Here is a 21717-nt window from a genome sequence, read left to right as displayed (position 1 = left end):
CTTTGCGCGCGACTGTTTCAATGCCAGCGACCCTGAGAACTAGATGACGTAGCGCCTGTTTTGCCAGCCCGCGGAGCTGCCGGAGCACCATCCACCATGAATACCACGCTGTTGTACTCCGATACTGGCATCGCAGCAAGAAGCGACTCGAGCCCCGGATTCAATTAGTAGGCTGCCCCTCCATGTGATCTGGCAATGGCTAGAAGCTGACTTGTATCGTCTGTAGCGAGTTCCTCATCTTCGTGGCCTTGTGCGGCGTCCTCTCCGTCTTCTTCCTCCTCTACTTCAACCGGGTCTTCGCATCCATCGTTTCCTACGGCATCCGAGCATGGACCTGGCACTGGTACCGCGTATACATCGATGTGCGGGCCGTTCAAATATCCCTCCTTGGAGGCCGAATCTTCTTCACTGGCTTACGATATCATGGCGAAAACGAGGCATTCATGGTCCAACATGGGTACATCACCTGGCGATATTGGCTGCGACGAGTTCGCGATGCAGACATCATCAACTCCCGCCAATCAGCCACGGATACCTCGGGAGCTAACAAGGAGAGGAATGCGCAACTGCCATCCCGTATTCAAGTCGACTTGACTGGCTTGGAGTGGTTTGTGTACAATCGCAGTCCAGCATACGATGGAGTCCTCCGTGGCCTTAATGAGGAGCTTGACCCTGAGTCCCGCTCCAGTGGAACATCGGAAATGGACGGAACTGCAATGAGGTCTCGTGGGTTCAAACGACCCAGGAACTCTGAAGCTGGGGCCGAGACGCAAGGCCAAGAGGGTCAAGGGTCGAACGAGAAGCATGGCCCGGATGCCCATGGAATGTTCAACTACCGGCGCTCTACCACCGGTTTTGGAAGCGCTGACGATGACGAGCAACTCAATGCCCCATGCGATGTCGAGTTACCATTCATGATCCAGCTGCTTCCCTTCCACATCGAATGTCATAAAGCTGCCGTTGTTATGGGGAATGAGAATACCAAGGGCATTCTCGTGGCTAGGGCCGATTCAATGTCGGTCGATGTGGACGCCTCGGAGACGGAAACTGCTGACCCTTACCGACAAACCTTTAAAATTAAATTCAAACACCCCGTGGTTGAAATGAAGGACAACGAAGATTTCAAAGAAGACCAAGTCTGTCGAGCAACTCGCGACCGAGACAACACCGAAGATCTGGATGACATACCTAAAAGATCACTTTTCCGTTATCACCGCCGCAGGGCCCTTAACTCACTCCGCAACCTGGTACCTTACTGGCGGCGATCTGTGGAATCCTTCTCAACCGACTCACGGAATGGAATGAACACTGCTGCTTCGCAAGTCCCTGGCGTCAGTCAGTGGCAAGGTTTGACCCGATATCTCGACGATCTTGACCAAGATGACCGGGCCCGATGGGCATCTGTTGAGTATGCCGCCGTGTCAACCGTCCTGGACAGTCCCGAGGCGACCCTGACCGTGTACTGGGATGTTGTGGGAAAGGTCACCCACCAACACCATCATCGGAAGGATAGGGCATTTCCCATCAATATCAACGGCAGCGAGCCTCCTGCTTGGGGCATGGATTTCTCCATAAAGGGTGGAACGATGAACTATGGTCCATGGGCAGATCGTCAGCGTGCAGATTTGCAACGGTTTTTCTTCCCAAGCCTTTGCAAAGATGTCACTCCAGCCCAACCATTGGAGCTTGGATCCTGGAGAGTTCCCACGCAGTTCAAGTTGTACGTCGAAATGGACGATGCCGCCACCCTGAGGGTTCCCATTAGGGAGGAATCCAAGAACTGGCGTTGGCGCGGCAAGGAGCCACAGATGAAACACCAGAAGGTCCCCACGAAACGGAAGCAAAGACACCGAGCAAAGAAGGACAGCAAGGGCGATGCAACTCAGTCGCGCCCTGCAGGTTGGTTGGAAGTGAAGATCCCTTCAAATTCCACGGTGAAATTCAACATGGATATGTTGGCCAGCTCAACGGGGTATTCTACTCGCCTCGATATTAACTTGCCGAGTTCCGAGCTGTGGAGCAGTGTCAATCATGACCTGCTCTGGCGATCTGGTGCTCAACGAATATCTTGTGACCTTTCTAACCCTATTTCTTGGAATGGGCTGAGGAATTGGTACTTCAACATCATGAGCGACAAGATGGAGCTGTTCATCTTGCGAGACCATATCTTTCTCTTGACCGATTTGGTGGACGACTGGACGAATGGGCCACCAGCGGAGTATCTCGTCTTCACACCATTTAAGTACCACGTCAACCTCAATCTGCAATCCCTAAAACTGTACCTGAACGTCAACGAAGCCAACATCATCGACAAGGCAACAGTAATAGAGGAGAACACGTACTTCATTCTCTCTAGCCCTGCACTAATCGCCGAACTATGCATCCCCATCGACACCTTCCGACCCAGCAAGAACCATATTCCGTTTGAGGTGCGAGCTGATTCACTAGATCTCGCACTTCGGGTTCCAGAATGGAATACCCAGGCTGCCTTCCTCTCCTCTCGGGATCTTGGTCATGTTGAAGGCCTGGTTGTTGACGGAGGCTACCACTATAACGCAACAACCTCCTCCGCAAACACTGATACTCTGATCCTGAATGTTCGCGGACAATCTCCCTACGCTTATCTGTACGGGTTCTTTGTTCGATATGCTATCCTGTTGAAGGACAATTATTTTGGTGATTGTGTCCACTTCAAGACACTGAACGAGCATCAAGAACAGCTGCAGTTGAAGCAAAGAAATCCCGAAGCGGAGGACACTAACAAACCTCCTCACAAGAAGTCAAATGATATGGACGTTATCCTTAGTGTAAAGGTGGACGATCTCAGGCTCATGCTACCAACGAACCTCTACTCTGCCAATCGCTTCGTTCAAGCCGAACTAGCAAGCATTTCTGTAGACATGCGGTTCACAAACTACTTCATGGAGATGGAAGTTGAGGTGAGCCCAGTGAGCCTGTCGCTAGGGAATTCAGAAGGAGAGCTCGACTCCCCTGGAATGTCTTCATCCAGCACTCAACTCTTCATCGACGGTGTGCGCCTCTTCGGACACAAGCTCTTTGGCCTCCCGCCGACGGAGCCTGCGTATCTGTGTAATTGGGATGTCGGCGTGGGCGCTATCAGCGGAGAATGCACCGCTGATTTCCTCGTTGCGCTTGTGAGGGGGGCGAAAGGCCTTGCATTCTCATTCGACGACAATGAAAATGCTCTGGTGCCCTACTCATCCTTGATTTTTTACGACATCACCTTCGCACGGGTCAACGTTGACTCCGTTCGAGTTTGGCTTCATGTGGACGAAGCAGCATTCCTTCTGTCGACTGACGCCATTGATGTCAACTATAATGATTGGGCCCGATCGCACTACTCGAAACGCGCGAACATCAACATACCCAACATCCAGGTTTCGTGTGTGAACGCCGAGTCAGCTGGACGACAGCAGAAGTCAAGATACCAGCATCCTGTAGACACAGAGGCTTACTTACGAACTGCCGTGCATCTTGCAGTCGTTGGACGAAAGTTCCACTTTACCGACGAAAGAAAACTGCAGCAGGAGTTGGTGCAGCGAGAAGATCAGAGAACACACCGCGTCGAGTTTCTTGTGCTACCTCATTACCTCGATGAGATGATCCCAGAGGCAGTAGATCCTCCAGCTCAATGTGCACCCCCGCCACCACACCCTGCCGTCGCTATCGAAGGAGGTGCCGAAAGCGAGTCCTACAGAACAATCGCCTCTCGTCGTTCACGAGGCCTAAGCCACAAGAGCTCATTCCTCTCTCTTGCTCAGAGCCAACACCGGACTCGTTCCGGGTCAAAGCAGGGTGGCCACCTGGATCCCAGGTCCGCCTCGGCAGATAACCGGGCATCACTGAGGCAGAGGGGATCCCAGGGATCGTTTGGGCATATGTCAGTTGGAGAATATGCCCTGCGGGAGAACCAAGCTCATTCATCTGTTGCCTTCTCGAGCCAGTACGTGGCACCTCACTTTCCACTTCAAGGCGTGCAACCAAGCACCCACGAAGTTCCGTTCCAAAGCATTGAAGAAGGCGACGAAGATGAAGTGTTCGACATCGCGAATGCTGAGCTTGATGACATTGACCCGAACTGTCTCAGTGAGGATCATACGTACATGAGCGCCCTGATCGAATTTCCGTCTGGTATATCGGCTTTTGCGAACCCGATGTCCATTCGCTATGCCGCCTCACTCCTGGATGTACTGCAGCCGAACGAGCCTGACGATTTACTGGATGCTTTCCAAGTTGATGCCATGACACAAATCTTTGACCTACAGAAAGATCGTGGCACTGGAGGGAAGATTAGAGATATCTTGGTTAGGGTGCCGAAGGCCAACTTCCGTCTTCTGAACTCAACGGCGTCTGATCCATCGGAGCCTTCCCAGGACGAGCAAGACCAATATGACGTGACAATTTCGAAAGTGGCATTGGTTACTCGCACCACTACCAATTGGGAAGATCCGTTCAAGCCGGAGACATCAAATGATAGAACTTCCGTTCACCTACGATTAGGATCAGCGGAAGTGTCTGCCTCCGAGCGTCTATCCTCTCTGCAAGAGCCCCAAGCCGCCGTCATGGCCCAGATCGACAACGTCGTTGTGTCAGTTGGCTCGAAGGACGTGAGATACATTGACGCCGATATTGGCTCGATTGTTGGCAGCACAGCGTCTGGTAAGGTTGAGTACCTTGCTTCTCTGATACATCGCACAGGGACCATTGCCACCGATCTCAAAGAGTTACTTTCAGAGACCGTCACAAAACACGAAACCTGCCACAAATACTTCACATATCGTCTGCTCGAAGAAGGACAATCGACCAAAGACCCATCGTTCTTGGTTCGCCCCTCTGCCGTACTTCGGTCGACGAATGACCATATTCGGACATTTGATTCCTGGAAACTCGCAATGCGGCTGCGTCAAATCTGGACATCCATGGATGTGCAATCCCGGTACCACCTGATCCAACAGTGTCGGAATGGTGTCCCAACACTCCCAGATGACGCAACTGAGTTTGTGGTTGAAGCCTTTGAGAGATGGCGCGGCTGGGACCTGGAAGACTTGACCGAGGCTTTCCTACTTAAGGACATCTTTGGCCAAATCGGAGATGCAACAACGAAGCCTGACGACCATATTCCAATTCTCGGCGCTTGTAGACTTGGCGAAATGCACTTAGTACTTGACCCAGGTCCGAAACAAAACAAGATCGGTTTCGTCGACTTGGCTGCAAGAATCGATCAACAGGAGATCAACCCTGCAGAAAATTTGGCTTCTCCTGGAAACGCGGACAAGCCTCTTACTGTTGTCAACCTATGCTGCAACGAGGCGGCAATAAACCTGAACTGGGAGCTTTGTGAGCTAGCAGAGGACATACTGCGGCTCTACAACAAGAGTCGAAGCCAACCCAAGCCGAGCCCGACGACAGTGGTTTCCAAGAGTCATTCGAAGCCAAGTTCCAGTACCTTGCCCCCAATCCACGTCGTACTCGAAGTGACTAGGGGTTCTATTGAAGTCGAGACTATCAACCTCAACTCGAAGACTCTCAGTCATGGGCTGAAGGGGTCTCTTCTCTTGCATGGTGGACAAGAGAGCTCGGAATCCATCAACTGCATGATGAACTGCAATGCCGTAACATCCACAATGCATAGCAATTCTCATCTCCTTGGCATGTCGCAGCTTCTGGAACCCAGCATGTTTTTGTCTCACGAGGTCCAAGAAACCGACGAAGCGTCTTGTCATACTGTGAAAGCGACTGCTAGCAGCAAAAGCCTGACATTTGCGATCAAGGAAGATCCCATCGGACTCTTGGAGGTGGCCGACCTTCTGTTTCGCGACGAAATCACTCAACTGTATCGCCTCAAGAGTCAGTTGGTCACGTCGCCAAAGCCGAAGCCACGACGAGAACTAAAGAGAATATCGGAACGCCTTTCTAGCGTGAGGGTCAACATTGCCATGTTCCTGGATCAATACAGTATCTCTGTTCCTTTCCTCCAGTCCTTGACCTACAAGATTACTGGAACAGTTGCACGAGCCGCAGCTGCAGCGAACTTTGGAAAGGAAGTGATTTTTGACTTTGATGTCAAGGAAAATTACCACGAGATGCAAATCAATGTCAGAAACGAGCCTCGTAGCATCTCGCTCCTGCAAATTCCTCCAACGAATGGCCGCATCACAAGCCATATTGGCCAGACTGAGCATTCAGTTACGGTTCTTTCATCGCTTGAAGTTGTGCAGCTGGACGCTTCAGCAGTCTACAGTCTACTCACTGCGCTGAATAAGCCGCAGATATCCAGTGCTATTCAGGAGTTGCAACAGCAAACCAAGCTCATCAAAGGTCACATCTCTGACATCTTTGGCTCAGACGGAACAGACACGCCCAAACAAGTAATTCCAGCAACTGAGCCGAACCTGAAGCTCGTCTACAATGTCCATCTGACCCTGGCTGGCTTACATGTATTTGCCAACACATCTTTGAAGTCGGACATCGAGCCCCTTGCTCGTGTGCTCTTCTCTCTGGACAGAGCTCATTTACATGCCTCCAACAGGCACGAAGCGGAGGGGCCTATTCTCAAGTATCCCGAGCTACACTTGAATCTTAGCCAGATCGGCCTTGACATTCGACGAGGCCACGAGGGCTCTATGAGATCGTGCGGAAGCCTTGGGGTGGGAGTTACCGTTTCCGCCAGTTCCAACATGGGCGATGATGGGAGAGAAACTTGGTCCTTCAATTTCAGCAGCGACGATTTCGAGTGTAAGCTTGCTCCAGAAACCATCTCGACCGTTGTCGACGTTCTTGGCTATATGGGCGAGAAGATCAAGGACCTCGATACCTCTCGCGAGCTGGACTACCTGCGAAAACTAAGACAGTCCAAGCCGAAGATCACGATCAACGGTGACGAGGAACTGCCAGATGATGCCGATTTCATCGACTCAGTATTGGCAGCTGTGAAATATCATTTCGAACTTCGAAACATTCGAGTCTGCTGGATCGTCGCAGACAGCCTTGATGACCAGTCTAGTCGTAAGGAAGATCTCGTCCTGTCTCTGAAGCTCTTTCAGTTCGGTACAAAGACCAGGCATTCAGCTCGGTTGGCCATTGAGAACTTCCAGATCCAGATGGTACCACCTGGCCAAGACATGAGCCTCCGATCCCTCCATTCGGCCCTCCTTCCCGAAGTCATCTTCAACATTGCCTATGTCTCTACTGCGGAGGCCCGCCGTATGGCGTTCCAGGTTGTGGGCGAGTCTCTCGATCTTCGCCTGACGTCAGGCTTCATCGTGCCAGCTGCTCACCTCACCGAATCGATTTTGCTTTCGACGAAGAATGTGCAGCAGGCATCAACACAATGGAACACTGTGGTGGCACCACCTGACAAGAAGCCAAGCCAGGCGGTCAAGAAAGAACCTCACCGAAGTACCTTTGGCAACAAGAGATTGGAGAATCTGCTTGTCGATGCAGATTTCGCGGGTGCTGTCGTTTACGTGTCAAGCAAGAGGGCTATGGATGACTCTGTGAATTCAAGACATGGACGCCCCTCCTTGGCTGGCAAATATGGCCAATTCAACGCAGATGATTCTGGCAGTGGAGCCGTCCTGCGCAGTCCTGGGTTGGCTTGGAAGGTTGAGTATCGAGATAATGGAGAAGAAGATCCTTCGCTCTATGGCGAGATCAAGGTTGACGCATCCAGCAACATTCTCTATCCATCAGTCGTTCCGCTAGTGATGGACATGATGTCAAGTGTGAAGGAGGTTGTCAAGGATGACGAAGAAGCTGAGCCATCCGAGCAGCCGGAGTCACCAAAGACCAAACCTGAAAAGTCTGGGGATGAGGATAACATCCTTACCGCAGACCCAAGCGCCGTTCTGGGTCGCCTGAAGCTCAACTTGGGTCTGCGTATATGCAGACAAGAGTTCTCCCTCAGTTGCCAACCGATCGCGCGCGTTGCTGCTACAACATGCTTTGACAACATCTACTTCACGGTCAATACCGTGCGTTCCGTGGAGCAGGGCAACTTCTTCGCGATTTCGGGAGCATTTACCAAGCTGCACGCGTCCGTTCAGCATGTGTACTCCAGGGAATCGACCGCAAGCTTCGAGCTCGACTCTATCACACTGTCTTTCATGAACAGCAAGCACTTCAGTGGAACCAGTGGAGTGTCCGCCATCATCAACGTTAGCCCCATGGTAGTAGCCATCAACGCCAAGCAAGCGCAAGACTTCTTGCTCTTCCGAGAGATTTGGTATCCTAGCGAGCTACGTCAAGGGTCTTCAGCACCAGTGCCGAAACTCCAGCCTGAAACCTCGCAGGGTCATTTGGTGCAGCGATATCAGCAGGTGGCAGCGACAGCTGCATTCCCTTGGACGGCAACTATATCAATTGCCGCTCTTGATGTCACCATCGACCTGGGACAAGCCATTGGAAAGTCGGCATTTGCGATCAATAACTTCTGGATTTCCTCTAAGAAGACATCAGACTGGGAGCAGAACCTCTGTCTCGGTTTCGATAAGATCGGGGTCGACTGCACGGGGCGGCTGAGTGGATTTGTTGCATTGCAAGATTTCAGACTTCGAACCTCGATTCAGTGGCCGAAACGAGAGGAGGCGTTGAACGAGACACCCTTGATTCAGGCCTCGATCGCCTTCAACGCATTCCGAGTCAAGGCGGCCTTCGACTATCAAGCCTTCTTGGTTGCCGACATTACCTCGCTTGAGTTCTTGATGTACAATGTGCGCGAGAGCCATGACGGTAGTGGAGATCGACTGGTTGCAATCTTTGACGGAGAAGCCGTCCAAGTCTTCGGTACGACGACGTCAGCAGCACAAGGTATTGCCTTGTGGCAAGCCATCAAGAAGCTGGTCCAAGAAAGAAAAGAGAGCTTCGAGACTTCCCTGAAAGAGATTGAAAAGTTCATGAAACGAAGGTCGGTTGCCTCTCGAACGGCGATGCCCCAGGTTGTCCCAACGCCTAAGCTTCGTGAAGAGGACACCATTTCCAAGTCTCCCATCTCTCTAGACACAGATGTTGTGGTTACGCTCAAGGCACTGAACCTGGGCGTGTTCCCAAGCACCTTCTCCGACCACCAGGTTTTCAAGGTGGAAGCCCTCAACGCATACACTCGGTTTGCAGCTAGCTTGGAACAGCGACGCATCCACAGCATCCTCAAAATGATGCTGGGACAGCTTCGAATTGGACTTGCGGGGGTGAGAAATGTGGAGGCGCCGAAGACGCTGAGTGAGATCTCGGTGGAGGACGTTGTTCAGCGGGCAACTGGATCCCGCGGCGGAACGATCCTCAACGTCCCGCAGGTATCAGCAGTCATGGAGACGTGGCAAAAACCGCAGGACAACCAAATCGACTACATCTTCAAGAGTGCGTTTGAAGGCAAGGTGGAAGTTGGCTGGAACTTCTCACGAGTCAGCTACATCCGTGGCATGTTTGCCAACCACTCCAAGGCGCTGGAGCAGATTTGGGGCAAGGAGCTGCCGCTGACAGCAGTCAAGATCACGGGAGTGCCTGGGACGGAGGCGGAGCAGCGGGAAGGCGAACAGCAGAAGATTACGGCCGAGGTGAATGTGCCGCAGTCCAAGTACGACTACGTCGCGTTGGAGGCGCCCGTCATCGAGACGCCGCAGTTGCGTGACATGGGAGAGGCAACGCCACCGCTGGAATGGATCGGACTGCACCGCGATAGGTTGCCTAACCTGACGCATCAAATTGTGATTGTGTCACTGTTGGAGTTGGTCGGCGAGGTGGAGGATGCATATTCTTCGATCTTGGGATCGTCGTGAGGAGAGTTCTCGTGGAGTGGGTGTGCTGAGTGTTGCCCGTGTGAGTCATTCGGTGGGAGATATGCAAGCAAGCGAGGCGTTTTCATTCCGGGGTGATGTGTTTTATGTATAGATGAAAGTTTGGAGAGTTAGTCATGGGGTAAAACTAATATTATGAATCAAGTCTACGAATTGCATGCGTCTACGCCTTGTATCGCGCCCGTTGGGTCATGGCATGTAAGTGGAGTGAATGGTGGTGAGACGGATCCGTCATGGTTCTTGAAGGTGTAAGTTACGAAGTAAGGTGTAGGTAGTTAGCCGGGAGAGCTCAGCCCCGCTTCAGTCGAGCTTGAGCTTGACCTAGGTAACTTAAGACATCCCCGATTGGGCAGCTACATGAAGACGAGTCCCATTGGGTCTTTTGGACATGCTCCAATTGGAACAGGGCGACGGATCGAGCGGATGGCAGGCCGACAGCTCTGTGAGCGTCCAATGGCAGACAGCAGAGGCCAGACCCGTGGCTCGAAGATTTCTAAGCTGGAGGGGGCCGGTACATTCGCAGGTTGGGCGGCGGGAGTAGTTTCTTGGTGCTGAAGAACCAGGGAGATACCTGTCACAGAGATGGTGGCCGGGTACCATTCCGTCCAGACCACGGATGCTTGCGGTTGTGGCGGGCTTGCGGTCATGGCGGGGCAATCTACCTATGGAGGAGGTGTTTTTTGTGCGAGCTCCAGCAACAGAGCTGCCACAGCTTAGAAAGCATCCTTTCTTGGCCCACACCAAAATGCAACAGGGCCACCAGCATGGACAAGCATCTGAACAAGCACCGTGACAAGCATGCTCAGTCACGAACGACATCCAGCGTCTGGTGAATCAAAGGCTAAAACGCTGAAGAAACAATGCCAAGTCACCAGGTGGGAGGCAAGCTCGATGCCGAATGATCAATGGGGCGTTGTGGGCGAGACTGGGACTGGGAGGGGCGTTGCTGGGCGTTGCTGGGCGCAAACGCATGCCGTCATAGGCTGGTCACACTGATGGTTTTGGTGAGCGGGGGAAACGAGAATCTTTGCCTTGCGAACAGGGGATATCTGGCTATCCCTCTGCTATGCAAAGCATCATCTGCAGATAATCGCCTCTCTCGGACAAGAGTCACAGATGACCGCTTTTGGTAGTTTCGGTAGGATTTGGATTCGGTCTGGCTCAGCACACACAGCCAGTCAGACAGTGAATGATGAATCAACTCAGTCAGCCCGGCCAAAGCTACCTGGTCGAAGCTACCGGTGCCAACCTTCGCATGGGAGGTTACCCGAGATATCTCCTGGGGCGGCATGGCGGCGAATCAGGGTTGGTGCCCTTTTTTGTGCGTGGGTGGTGCGCGTTGGGTTGCTCGTGTTGCTCTCTGGGCCGACTCGAGTTTACAGTGGTCCTCAGTGGTATTCACTGGCGCTATCTCACTGAAAGAGACCCGCCGAACCCCTCCATCCCACTGATCCCACTGCCCCTCCCCCTCCTCCGTGAGAGAAAAAAACGAGCTTCTGGCGGGCAGAAAATCCTGCCCAGCACCCGCCCAGCAGCCCAGCCAGCCCACTGAGCGACCTCCCAGTGGCGGGGTTGTCCAGCTGGCTGCCAGGCTGCCCCACCAAAAAACCCACCCTTTTTTTAGCCCAAATTTTTTTCCCTCGCCTGTCGCAGCTGGTGCGGCGTGCGGCGTGTGGCCCTGTGTGGCCTGTGGTCTGTGGTCCAACTTTGCCGTCGCCGGGGTCGTCACATCCTCCTCCACCCTCTTTCCCCTCCCACCCTCCTCTCTCCCTCCCTCTTCTCTTTTTTCCCTTCTTCCCAACCTTACTCAAGGGACGCATAAAAGAGCGACAGTGGTTTCCCCCCCCTCGCTGTCCCTCCACCACCGACACTTCGAACGTTGCCCTCACGAGGCACCGCTTTGCATCTCGCACCAAGGATTCAGATCGCGGGGTGAACTTGACCCCGCTCTGTTCCACATCAACAACTTCGACTTTTCACACCAACACATAGTCAGGTCATCTCATCAATACCGCCAAGATGGTCAAGTAAGTCGCCTCTTTCTTCAATCTGCCTTGTACCAGCATCGTCGCCGTCGCAGATGGCTTCATCAAGCTTTTCTCAGCTTCGTTGCTGGTGCTGGTGCTGGTGCTGCTCCTCCTCTTACCCACCACTCCTACACACCACCGCCACCAATTTTTATACCCCGCTCGGAGATAAGCTACGACAAGTCCATGAACTGACATGATGCCAAAATAGCTTCACCATCGACGAGATCCGTAAGCTTATGGACAAGCCTACCAATGTCCGTAACATGTCCGTTATTGCCCACGTCGACCACGGCAAGTCTACCCTCACCGACTCCCTGCTCGCCAAGGCCGGTATCATCTCCTCCGCAAAGGCTGGTGATGCTCGAGCCACCGACACGCGTGCAGACGAACAGGAACGTGGTATCACCATCAAGTCCACCGCCATTACCCTGTACGGTCAGCTTGGCCCTGACGACGATGTCTCCGAGATTCTCGGCCAGAAGACCGACGGCAAGGATTTCTTGATCAACCTCATTGACTCCCCCGGTCACGTTGATTTCTCCTCTGAGGTCACTGCCGCTCTCCGTGTCACTGATGGTGCTCTCGTCGTCGTCGACACCGTCGAGGGTGTCTGTGTCCAGACCGAGACCGTGCTCCGACAGGCCCTTGGTGAGCGCATCAAGCCCGTCATCATCATCAACAAGGTCGATCGTGCTCTTCTCGAGCTCCAGGTTTCCAAGGAGGATCTTTACCAGTCCTTCTCCCGAACCATCGAGTCCGTCAACGTCATCATCTCCACCTACTTCGACAAGAGCCTCGGTGACGTCCAGGTCTACCCCGAGAAGGGTACCGTTGCCTTCGGTTCCGGTCTCCACGGCTGGGCCTTCACCATCCGCCAGTTCGCTGTCCGATATGCCAAGAAGTTCGGTGTTGACCGTGCCAAGATGATGGAGCGTCTCTGGGTTAGTTCATTCCATCCCCGGTTCTGAAATTCCACAATGTGACTGACATGTTTTCACGTAGGGCGACAACTTCTTCAACCCCAAGACCAAGAAGTGGACCAAGAACGGCACCTTCGAGGGTAAGCAGCTCGAGCGTGCTTTCTGCCAGTTCATCCTGGACCCCATCTTCAAGATCTTCGCCGCCGTCATGAACTTCAAGAACGACGAGATCACCACTCTCCTCGAGAAGCTCAGCCTCAAGCTCTCTGCCGATGATCGCGAGAAGGAGGGCAAGCAGCTCCTCAAGGTCGTCATGCGCACCTTCCTCCCCGCTGCCGACTCTCTCCTCGAGATGTTGATTCTCCACCTCCCCTCCCCCGTCACCGCTCAGCGCTACCGTGTTGAGACCCTGTACGAGGGTCCTGCCGACGATGAGGCCGCCATTGGTATCCGCGACTGCGACCCCAAGGCTCCTCTCATGCTTTACGTCTCCAAGATGGTGCCCACTTCCGACAAGGGCCGATTCTACGCCTTCGGTCGTGTCTTCGCCGGTACCGTCCGATCCGGTCTCAAGGTCCGCATCCAGGGCCCCAACTACATCCCTGGAAAGAAGGACGATCTCTTCATCAAGGCCATTCAGCGCACTGTCCTGATGATGGGTGGCAAGGTCGACCCCATCGACGACATGCCTGCCGGTAACATTGTTGGTCTGGTTGGTATCGATCAGTTCCTGCTCAAGTCTGGTACCCTTACCACCAGCGACACTGCCCACAACCTCAAGGTCATGAAGTTCTCCGTCTCCCCCGTCGTCCAGCGCTCCGTCCAGGTCAAGAACGCCCAGGATCTCCCCAAGCTTGTCGAGGGTCTCAAGCGTCTCTCCAAGTCCGACCCCTGTGTCCTGACCTTCACCAACGAGTCGGGTGAGCACGTCGTCGCTGGTGCCGGTGAGCTGCATCTCGAGATTTGCCTCAACGATCTCCAGAACGACCACGCCGGTGTTCCCCTGACCATCTCCGACCCCGTCGTCCAGTACCGTGAGACCGTCACCGGCAAGTCCAGCATCACTGCTCTGTCCAAGTCTCCCAACAAGCACAACCGTCTGTACATGATTGCTGAGCCCATCGAGGAGGAGCTGTCCCTCGCTATCGAGGGTGGCAAGGTCAGTGCTCGTGACGATTTCAAGCTCCGTGCCCGTGTCCTCGCCGACGAGTACGGCTGGGATGTCACCGACGCCCGAAAGATCTGGACCTTCGGTCCCGACGGTACCGGTGCCAACCTGTTGGTCGACCAGACCAAGGCCGTCCAGTACCTCAACGAAATCAAGGACTCCGTCGTCTCTGGTTTCCAGTGGGCTAGCCGAGAGGGTCCCATTGCCGAGGAGCCCATGCGATCCGTCCGCTTCAACCTTATGGATGTCACCCTCCACGCCGATGCCATCCACCGTGGTGGAGGCCAGCTTATCCCCACTGCCCGTCGTGTCCTGTACGCCGCCTCCCTGCTTGCCGAGCCCGCTCTTCTCGAGCCCGTCTACTTGGTCGAGATCCAGGTCCCCGAGCAGGCTATGGGTGGTGTCTACGGTGTCCTTACCCGACGACGTGGTCACGTCTTCAACGAGGAGCAGCGCCCCGGTACTCCCCTGTTCAACATCAAGGCCTACCTCCCCGTTCTGGAGTCTTTCGGCTTCAACGCCGATCTGCGCCAGGCCACTTCCGGACAGGCCTTCCCCCAGTCCGTCTTCGACCATTGGCAGGCTCTGCCCGGTGGCTCTCCCCTCGACAACACCTCCAAGGTCGGAACCATCGTCACCGAGATGCGCAAGCGCAAGGGTCTCAAGGTCGACGTGCCCGGTGTCGAGAACGTAAGTTTTACCTGCTCTTTTTGTGAAAAAGCTAGCGCGCTGACGAATATTTCCAGTACTACGACAAGCTGTAAGCGGCTTCCTGATGTGTCGATGGAACCACGATTCGTGCCAAAGTGGGCACAAAAGATCAACCGGCTGGTATTAAAGATTTGGGACGTATGCCCAATCCTATGGAGGAGCTCCCTCTGAGTCCAGGAGGGCATGCTGAGCGAATACCAAAAGAAAAAAGTCGAGAGCTGGGTTGATGCTAGACACCAAGGAAGCTCGGTTTGGCTTTCATGTAGTTACGTCACCATTTGATGAGTTGAAACACGTTTAGAAAGAAGTTAAAGGATGCCTGTGCCTATGTGACTTGGAGTGAATCAAAGACCGCCTGGTAGAATTCCCGCGAATTTTACATTAAATCATGTTGCTCTCAGAATGGGCGTTATTTTGACTCAAGTTGGAATGATATGATACAACGGGATGATGTACACCATGGCCTAGTAGATCTAAGCAATGCCTACTGAATTTTTTTTTTCGAAGGATGTTGGACTTGATTAATTTCGGGCGTTTTTAGGTCCATTGTCTTTGCTTGCTTTTGCGGGAGCTGGCGGGTGGGCTCCGAGAGTCCGAATTGGCGGCGACTCGGCCGGCTGTGACGACAGTTCGGCGCCGCAAGAGCTAAAATTAGGTCGTGCACCTCCTCCAACTTTCGTAACCTCAGACGAAGAGCGACACCCCAAGTCTGCAATCTTCACCAAGAGCAACCAAAGCGCCAACAAATTTATCCGGAGTGCCCTCATGCGCTGCGACCACTACATTCCGTCCTCCCCCTTACTCCGTGGCGTGTGAGCCATGTTGTTCCCCGAAGAAGATGCGCCGATGCTGAAGGCGTGGATTGTCAAGCGCATCGAAAACACGTTGGTTGCCCTCGTGGTCCTCGAGGCTCCCTTCGAGGCCCAGCGATCAATGCTGACTCGTGTCCCAATAGGTCCGACGCAGATGCCGATGTCCTTGCCGAATACGTCATTGCCCTGCTGAAGCATGATGGCGACCGCGAGGCGGTGCGGAAGCTTTGCGAGCAGGAGATTCCCGACTTTTTATCAGAAGGTACGCATGCACCCGAATGAGCTCACCTTGGACCACGGCGCGGATGCCTGTGGGCTGTGCCACGCTTGTATTTACCAGCTGCTAACACGGAGGCGCAAAACTACAGATCCCAAGGCCTTCCTCGACGATGTTTTCCAGGCCATCACCTACAAGACGTACATACCTGGCGCTCCGCCGCCGCCGAAATTTAGTTCCGAACTGCCTCCCACACAGCCCGCTTCCTTCGACAGTGGCGCTCCCAACGGCGGCTCACGGAAACGAGGCTTCCATGACCGAGACGAGTTCGACGGGCCCGACCCACGAGACGGCTCTAACCAGGCCGGCCGAGCCTATAAGCAACCTCGTCGCGGCGGGCGTGGCGGGCGAGGCGATGATATGAGAGGTGGTCGCTACGGAGGACCGCCCGGGGCCATGCATGGCTTTCCTCCGCAGCAAGACATGCCGACCTTCGATCCTAATAACCCGATGGAGGCCTTTATGCAGCTGCAGGCCATGGGGCTTCAGTACCCAGGTATGCCCAAGTTCCCGCAACCATACGGCGGCGGGAGGGGCCAGCCGAGGCGGAAGGGCCGCTGTCGCGACTTCGATACTAAGGGGTTTTGTTCTCGCGGCAGTACGTGCCAGTACGATCACGGGAACGAGTCTATCTTCATGCCGCAATCCATGGGGCTACCTAGTGATGGTATGTACTTTCAGTCCCCATGCTGCTTCTAAATCACGCCGTTTGCAACCGTTCTAACCCAGTGTTTCCATCAGATTACGACCCCAGTGATTCTATGTTCGCCATGGCGAATGCGCAGAACCACATGAATCCATTCGGGTTCCAACCTGACATGGGCGGCCGTGGCCGAGGGGGTCGCAAAAACCGAGGCCCTAAGAAAGGCGGTGCGCGTGCTCCCTTCTCCGCGGACGGCCCAGTCCATGATCGGTCTAAGAGCACCATCGTAATAGAGAATATCCCGGAGGAAAGCTTCAACGAAGACATGGTCCGGGACTTCTTTTCCCAGTTCGGCAGCATCCAGGAAGTGTCGATGCAGCCGTACAAGCACCTCGCGATTGTCAAGTACGACAAATGGGGGTCAGCCAACGCAGCCTACAAGTCGCCAAAGGTGATATTCGACAACCGCTTTGTCAAGGTCTTTTGGTATAAGGACGAGTCGGACATGCTGCCGGCATCAGTGCCCGCCAACGGGGGTAACTGGACCGGCGACCCCAGCGCATCCGCCGACGGCCAGGAGCCGGAGCCGGAAATCGACATGGAGGAATTCCAGCGGAGGCAGGATGAGGCCCAGAAGCACCACCAAGAGCGGGAGCTCAAGAGGGCGGAGCTGGAACGCCAGCGGATAGACCTCGAGCGCCAACAACAAGAGCTGCTTGCGAGGCACCGCGAGGAGAACGAGAAGCTCCAAAGGAGGCTCACCGGCCAGAGCAGCGAAGGCGGCGACGCGCCGTCGTCGGGGACAGACATGCTGCGCGCCAAGCTGGCAATGCTGGAGCAGGAGGCCAAGATCCTCGGCATCGACCCCGACGCCGAGGATGATACTGCCAGCTCGTATCACCCACCCCGCGGCGGATATCGAGGACGCGGAGCGCCTCGTGGAAGGGGTTACGCTCCGAGGGGACGGGGCAGCGCCCGGGGCCGTGGCGGCAACATGCACGCGGCGTATGCGCAGTACTCAATCGACAACCGTCCCAAGAAGCTCGCTGTCACGGGCGTGGACTTTACAGCGACCGAAAAGGACGAAGTGCTGCGTCACTTCCTTCTGGTAAGAAATCCTCTCCTAACTCTCCTATATCCCAGATCCGTCTTTCCTGTAGCTAACGATGTACCCAGAACCTTGGCGAGTTTGAATCCGTTGACCCCTCTCCGTCCGTCACCCACGTCTCCTTCCAAGACCGCAAGACGGCCGAGAAGTTCTACTACTCTCTCCATGGAAAGGAACTCCCGGGCGTTGACGGCCGCTTGGACCTCGCCTGGGTGTCCACCCCGTTGCCGCCTGTCAGGATGAACACGGTCGACGACCACAACGCCTCCGCGGCGGCCGCAGCCGAAGACAAGGACGACGTCATGACGGGCTTCAACGAGCCGTCGCATGAGGAAGAAGAGCCCATACGACGGAGGGAAGAGAGGGCGGTGGATATGGACTACGAAGTGGCAGATGAGGATGGCTGGTGAAACTAGATCAGAGAGGTTGCGAATTGCTGAGAAAATGGCTCCTTCAGCGAGAACAGGGGACGGCTTGTTAGATAAATGGGTATGAAAGGTGTCACGATCACGGTTGAGATAAATCAAAAGGGAAATGAAAAGACTTGGCGGTTTGGGTTTCCTGCCTGATCAGACAGAAGAAGAGAGGGCGTTGAGCCCTGGAATTGGAATATCATAGCCAAAAGATTCGGCACTATATTCGTCTTCAACTTGACGTCCTCTCTCCAACTCGCGATGACCTCGCTGCTGGGGCATCTCCCATAATCTCGCCTCCCGCCATGGCCAACATGCCATCATCTTGCCATCATCTCCAGTTGACCTCCACTTCCTCTTCATGTCTTCCCTTCCCTTCCTCCTTTCCAGTCCTCCTTTCTGTTCCTCCTTTATTCTCCTCCAATCTATCTCCCCAAAATTTCATATCATCCGTCATCCATCATCCATAGGCCTTGCCGGCGGGGTATCGTTGAGATGTAGAACAAGCAAAGCACGCCCCCAAAAAAAGAGAAAGTCGTCTGCGCCCCGCCGGGTTTTGTTTTATTGTGCGCCGCTCCCCCGTGTTCCATGGTAACTTTTTGTTGAAAAAGACACCCCCGTTGATGCACCAAGACGTAAAATAAAATCAAATAAAATCAAAACAGGAAAGTAAAGAAATGAGAAGAAAACGCCCAATGATGCAATAATGCTTTATGGTGATTTTCCGAGACGCATACACCGAAAAATGTTCCTTTAGGAAAAGAACCAGCGCATCCGTTTTGCGACATGGGATGGGAAGTGTTGTACTCCCTCCCTGTCGTCGCGTGCGGACGATTAGTTCGCGGCCGCGGCACCGTTGGTGGCGGCCTTAGGAGAGGCTGGAGTGGTTAGGTCCTTGACCTCGAGGTTCTTGAGGAGATCGAAGATAGTTGCGTTATCATGGAAGTCGTTGTTCACTGTAAGAAAGTCAGCTTTATTTGAATCATACATGATCGGTTAGAGGGTTTTTCTTACCAATGTTGACCAGGTACCACTCATTCATGACCTGGTCGATCAAAGCTCGGCTGGGAGAGTTGGCATCGTAGCAGTGGCCCCAGTCGACGCCCAGGCGGAAGGCCTCATCCTTCCAGGCGAGGAAGCTTATGCTCTCGACAATGGTCGGCTGGACAATCTCCTTGCCGGGGAACACACCCCATGTGACAGCGTTGGGGCCATCGCTGGGGGCGTTGGATCGGAGCTCACCATCCTTGGTGACGGCGTAGTAGGTGAGATCGGGGTGGTTCTCGATGCGGCCGATCATTTCGTTGAAGACATCGGGGTGAACGAGAAGCTCCAGGTACGACTTCTGGTAGACATAACCGTTGGAGGGGCCCCAGCCGTGGACAGGGTGCGATGACTTGGCACCGTCAACAGCGGGCTGTGAGTTGACAGTGAGGAGGCCACGCTTGTTGAGGGCAATGAGGCTTTCCCGGATGTCGTCGGCCTCACTGGTGAGAGGCGCCTCACTCCAAGGAAGAGAGTCGATCTCGTTGTGAAGGTAGCGAACAAAGAGGTTGGCAATGTCCTGGATGGTCGTGGGCTCTCCCCACTTCTTGCGGTTGGCCTCGTTGGTGCCGGTCAGACCAATGCCATAGGCATCGAGCTCACCAAAGGCAGGAGACCGCGAGTCACCCCATCGGCCGTTGGGGAATTCATCCCAATCCTGGGTACGAATGACGTATGACTTGTTGCGGTTTCGCCAGAAGACGGGTCGAACGTCCTCCTCACGACGGCCAAGACCCTTGGACTGCTTCCAGGGGAGGGCCTGCTGGAGTGGCCGCTCAGCACTGGGGGCCCACTCGAGCTCCTCGAGGACCATGCGGGTGGCCTGGGCGAGGTTCATGGTGTAGAAGTGGAGATGGAAGATGCCGTTGGCGAGGAGCTTGCGGCACATGTCGGCGACGAGGGTCTTGGCAACCTCTCGAACAGCAACATCGTCGTTCTTGACGGGCTCGAGGGCGTCCATCCACTGTTGGGGAACCTTGCACTGCATGTGCTTGGCGCGGCGGAGGAAGCTGGCGTAGGTTGCAATGGGCATGATGCCGGGGAGGATGGGGATGGTGATGCCGCGCTCACGGACCTTGCGGACCCAGCGAACAAAGTTGTCGGCGTCGTAGAACATCTGGGTGACGATGAAGGTGGCTCCCATATCGACCTTTTCCTTGAGGTGATCGAGGAGCTGCTCCTCGTCCTTGTTGTCGTCGGCGCCCTCGGGATAGCCGGCAACACCAATATCGAAGTGGGTGCCGTACGTCTTGCGGATGTGCTTGACAAGATCGCGAGCGTACTGGAAGCCGCCCTCGGCCGCGGTCCATGTCTCCTGGTCTCGAGGGGGATCGCCACGCAGGGCCAGGATGTTTGTGCAGCCAGCCTTGTACGCCTTGAGGAGGGCTTCGTTGACCCTCTCGACGCCCATGTCGGTGCAGGTCAAGTGCATGCAGGTCTCGAGGCCATAGACGGCCTGGGCCTGGAGCACCATCTCGCAGGTGAGCTCGGCAATGCGGCCGCCGGCACCCCAGGTGATGTCGATGAACTTGGGGCCGAAGTTGTACATGCGGTCCATGCGCTCGTAGAGGTTCTGAACACCCTGGGCGGTCTTCGGGGGGAAGTATTCGAAGGAGAAGGAGGGTTTGCCAGACTTCTCTGCGTCGGCGAGCATCTCCCGGATATGCATGATGGCGGTATTGAGGTATTGAGAAGTAAGTGTGCTTGAGGTTGGTGGAGTTGGTAGTTGAGGGAGACGGCGGGTCTCTGGATATAAGAGCTTATGGAAATTGCGGGGGAGGAGCGTGGGGAGGCAAAGGAGGAGCAAGTGAACTGGAGAACAGAGAAGGAATGTCAGCAAGAACAATTGAGGAACAATTGAGGTGTCACGGAGAGTGCTCAGGCTCCGAGGCCCAGACAGCGGTCGTCATGACTGCTGTGAGACCAGCTGTGGTGGAGAGAAAACCGACCTTGGACGCTGGAGGTGGGATGAGGGGTATTGAATTTCGTAGGTTGCGCTGCAACTCCAGACGAGGGGTCGAGGAGGGGAGAAGCAGCAGCAGGAGGGACGGAGGAGGGAGATTGACCCGAACAGGAGGTTGATTTGTAGGGCGAGGCGGGAATAGCGAGAGAAGATCGAGCAGCAGGTCCAAAGCGGAAGAGAAGAGATGAGAAAAGGTGGAAGAAAGAGAAGCGAGACTCGACTGACAAGACGAGACTTGGGCTTTGGTCACTGTCGGTCGTCCGTTGAAGGGAAATTTCTCTTCCCCCGGTACTGGCGCCGAACCACGCTAAGCACAGTGGAGTCACTGGAGGAGACTGGAGGTGTGAAGGTCCGTTTCTGGCTCCGAGACGAGATGGCCGGCCGCTGATTGGCCCGTTTGGTCGGCCTGTCGCTGTGTCGCCCCCTAGTCGCCCTGAGTCTCCTGCACCACAGCGCCGTTCCCGGGGCCCGAATGACGAGGGTCTAGGGGGGGAAGGGGGGGAAGGTTCCAAGGGACACGACAACCTCCACCTGCTTCTCCAGCTAAAAGTCGACCTTCACTTGTACCTATCAACTTGGGTCCGTACTCGTACCCGCTGCAGCGTCACCTCACCTCACTACGCCGGACCTGGGTTTTCTAGCGTCCTTCAGCGGTGCGTTCCGTGAAGACATCCTACAAACATTCACAAGTGAGACATCCACAGGTCCACAGGTGAGACTGCAATAGAAGCACTCATGATTTCACCTTCGTCACCAACTTACAGCGAGGTATGGACAGCTTCCAAGTTCGCCATACCGACTACTGCATCGTCCCCT

The 21717-nt window shown here is 54.7% G+C and overlaps 5 protein-coding genes across 5 annotated transcripts; 4 read left to right on the top strand and 1 right to left on the bottom strand.

Moving 5' to 3' along the window:
* Window positions 1-96: 96 nt before the first annotated feature.
* On the top strand, window positions 97-9794 carry BGZ61DRAFT_526663 (uncharacterized protein; the record flags this gene model as incomplete). Its single annotated transcript, XM_046252998.1, has 2 exons — window positions 97-167; window positions 227-9794. 2 exons carry the CDS (start codon window positions 97-99, stop codon window positions 9792-9794), a joined length of 9639 nt encoding a protein of 3212 aa, XP_046110395.1.
* An 804-nt stretch (window positions 9795-10598) lies between these two features.
* Window positions 10599-11084, top strand: BGZ61DRAFT_440548 (uncharacterized protein). Its single transcript, XM_046244493.1, has one exon. It carries the CDS (start codon window positions 10718-10720, stop codon window positions 10943-10945), a length of 228 nt encoding a protein of 75 aa, XP_046110394.1. The 5' UTR covers window positions 10599-10717; the 3' UTR covers window positions 10946-11084.
* Window positions 11085-11570: 486 nt separating this feature from the next.
* BGZ61DRAFT_440546 (P-loop containing nucleoside triphosphate hydrolase protein) lies at window positions 11571-14948 on the top strand. Its single transcript, XM_046244492.1, has 4 exons — window positions 11571-11839; window positions 12051-12783; window positions 12845-14620; window positions 14677-14948. The coding sequence occupies exons 1-4, from the start codon at window positions 11832-11834 to the stop codon at window positions 14692-14694; spliced, it is 2535 nt and encodes an 844-aa protein (XP_046110393.1). The 5' UTR covers window positions 11571-11831; the 3' UTR covers window positions 14695-14948.
* Window positions 14949-15460: 512 nt separating this feature from the next.
* On the top strand, window positions 15461-17891 carry BGZ61DRAFT_339737 (uncharacterized protein; the record flags this gene model as incomplete). Its single annotated transcript, XM_046239255.1, has 5 exons — window positions 15461-15525; window positions 15597-15715; window positions 15822-16391; window positions 16472-17481; window positions 17550-17891. The coding sequence occupies 5 exons, from the start codon at window positions 15461-15463 to the stop codon at window positions 17889-17891; spliced, it is 2106 nt and encodes a 701-aa protein (XP_046110392.1).
* An 837-nt stretch (window positions 17892-18728) lies between these two features.
* BGZ61DRAFT_526660 (methylenetetrahydrofolate reductase-domain-containing protein) lies at window positions 18729-20607 on the bottom strand (the record flags this gene model as incomplete). The annotated part of the gene is made up of 2 exons (XM_046252997.1): window positions 18729-18850; window positions 18909-20607. 2 exons carry the CDS (start codon window positions 20605-20607, stop codon window positions 18729-18731), a joined length of 1821 nt encoding a protein of 606 aa, XP_046110391.1.
* Window positions 20608-21717: the final 1110 nt, after the last annotated feature.

This window comes from Ilyonectria robusta (assembly GCF_021365365.1).
Source record: "Ilyonectria robusta strain PMI_751 chromosome Unknown BGZ61scaffold_2, whole genome shotgun sequence".
Classification (NCBI taxonomy): Eukaryota; Fungi; Ascomycota; class Sordariomycetes; order Hypocreales; family Nectriaceae; genus Ilyonectria; species Ilyonectria robusta.
Note: the sequence above shows the minus strand (reverse complement) of the source record. Positions and strands in the feature narration are given on the sequence as shown.

What these genes read in the sequence shown, in the direction of transcription:
- BGZ61DRAFT_440548 (XM_046244493.1), top strand. Translation starts at nt 10,718, where the DNA reads ATGGGGCGTTGTGGGCGAGACTGGGACTGGGAGGGGCGTTGCTGGGCG.
- BGZ61DRAFT_440546 (XM_046244492.1), top strand. An exon ending in AGATGATGGAGCGTCTCTGG is followed by an intron (nt 12,784 to 12,844) that starts GTTAGTTCATTC and finishes GTTTTCACGTAG; the next exon opens with GGCGACAACTTCTTCAACCC.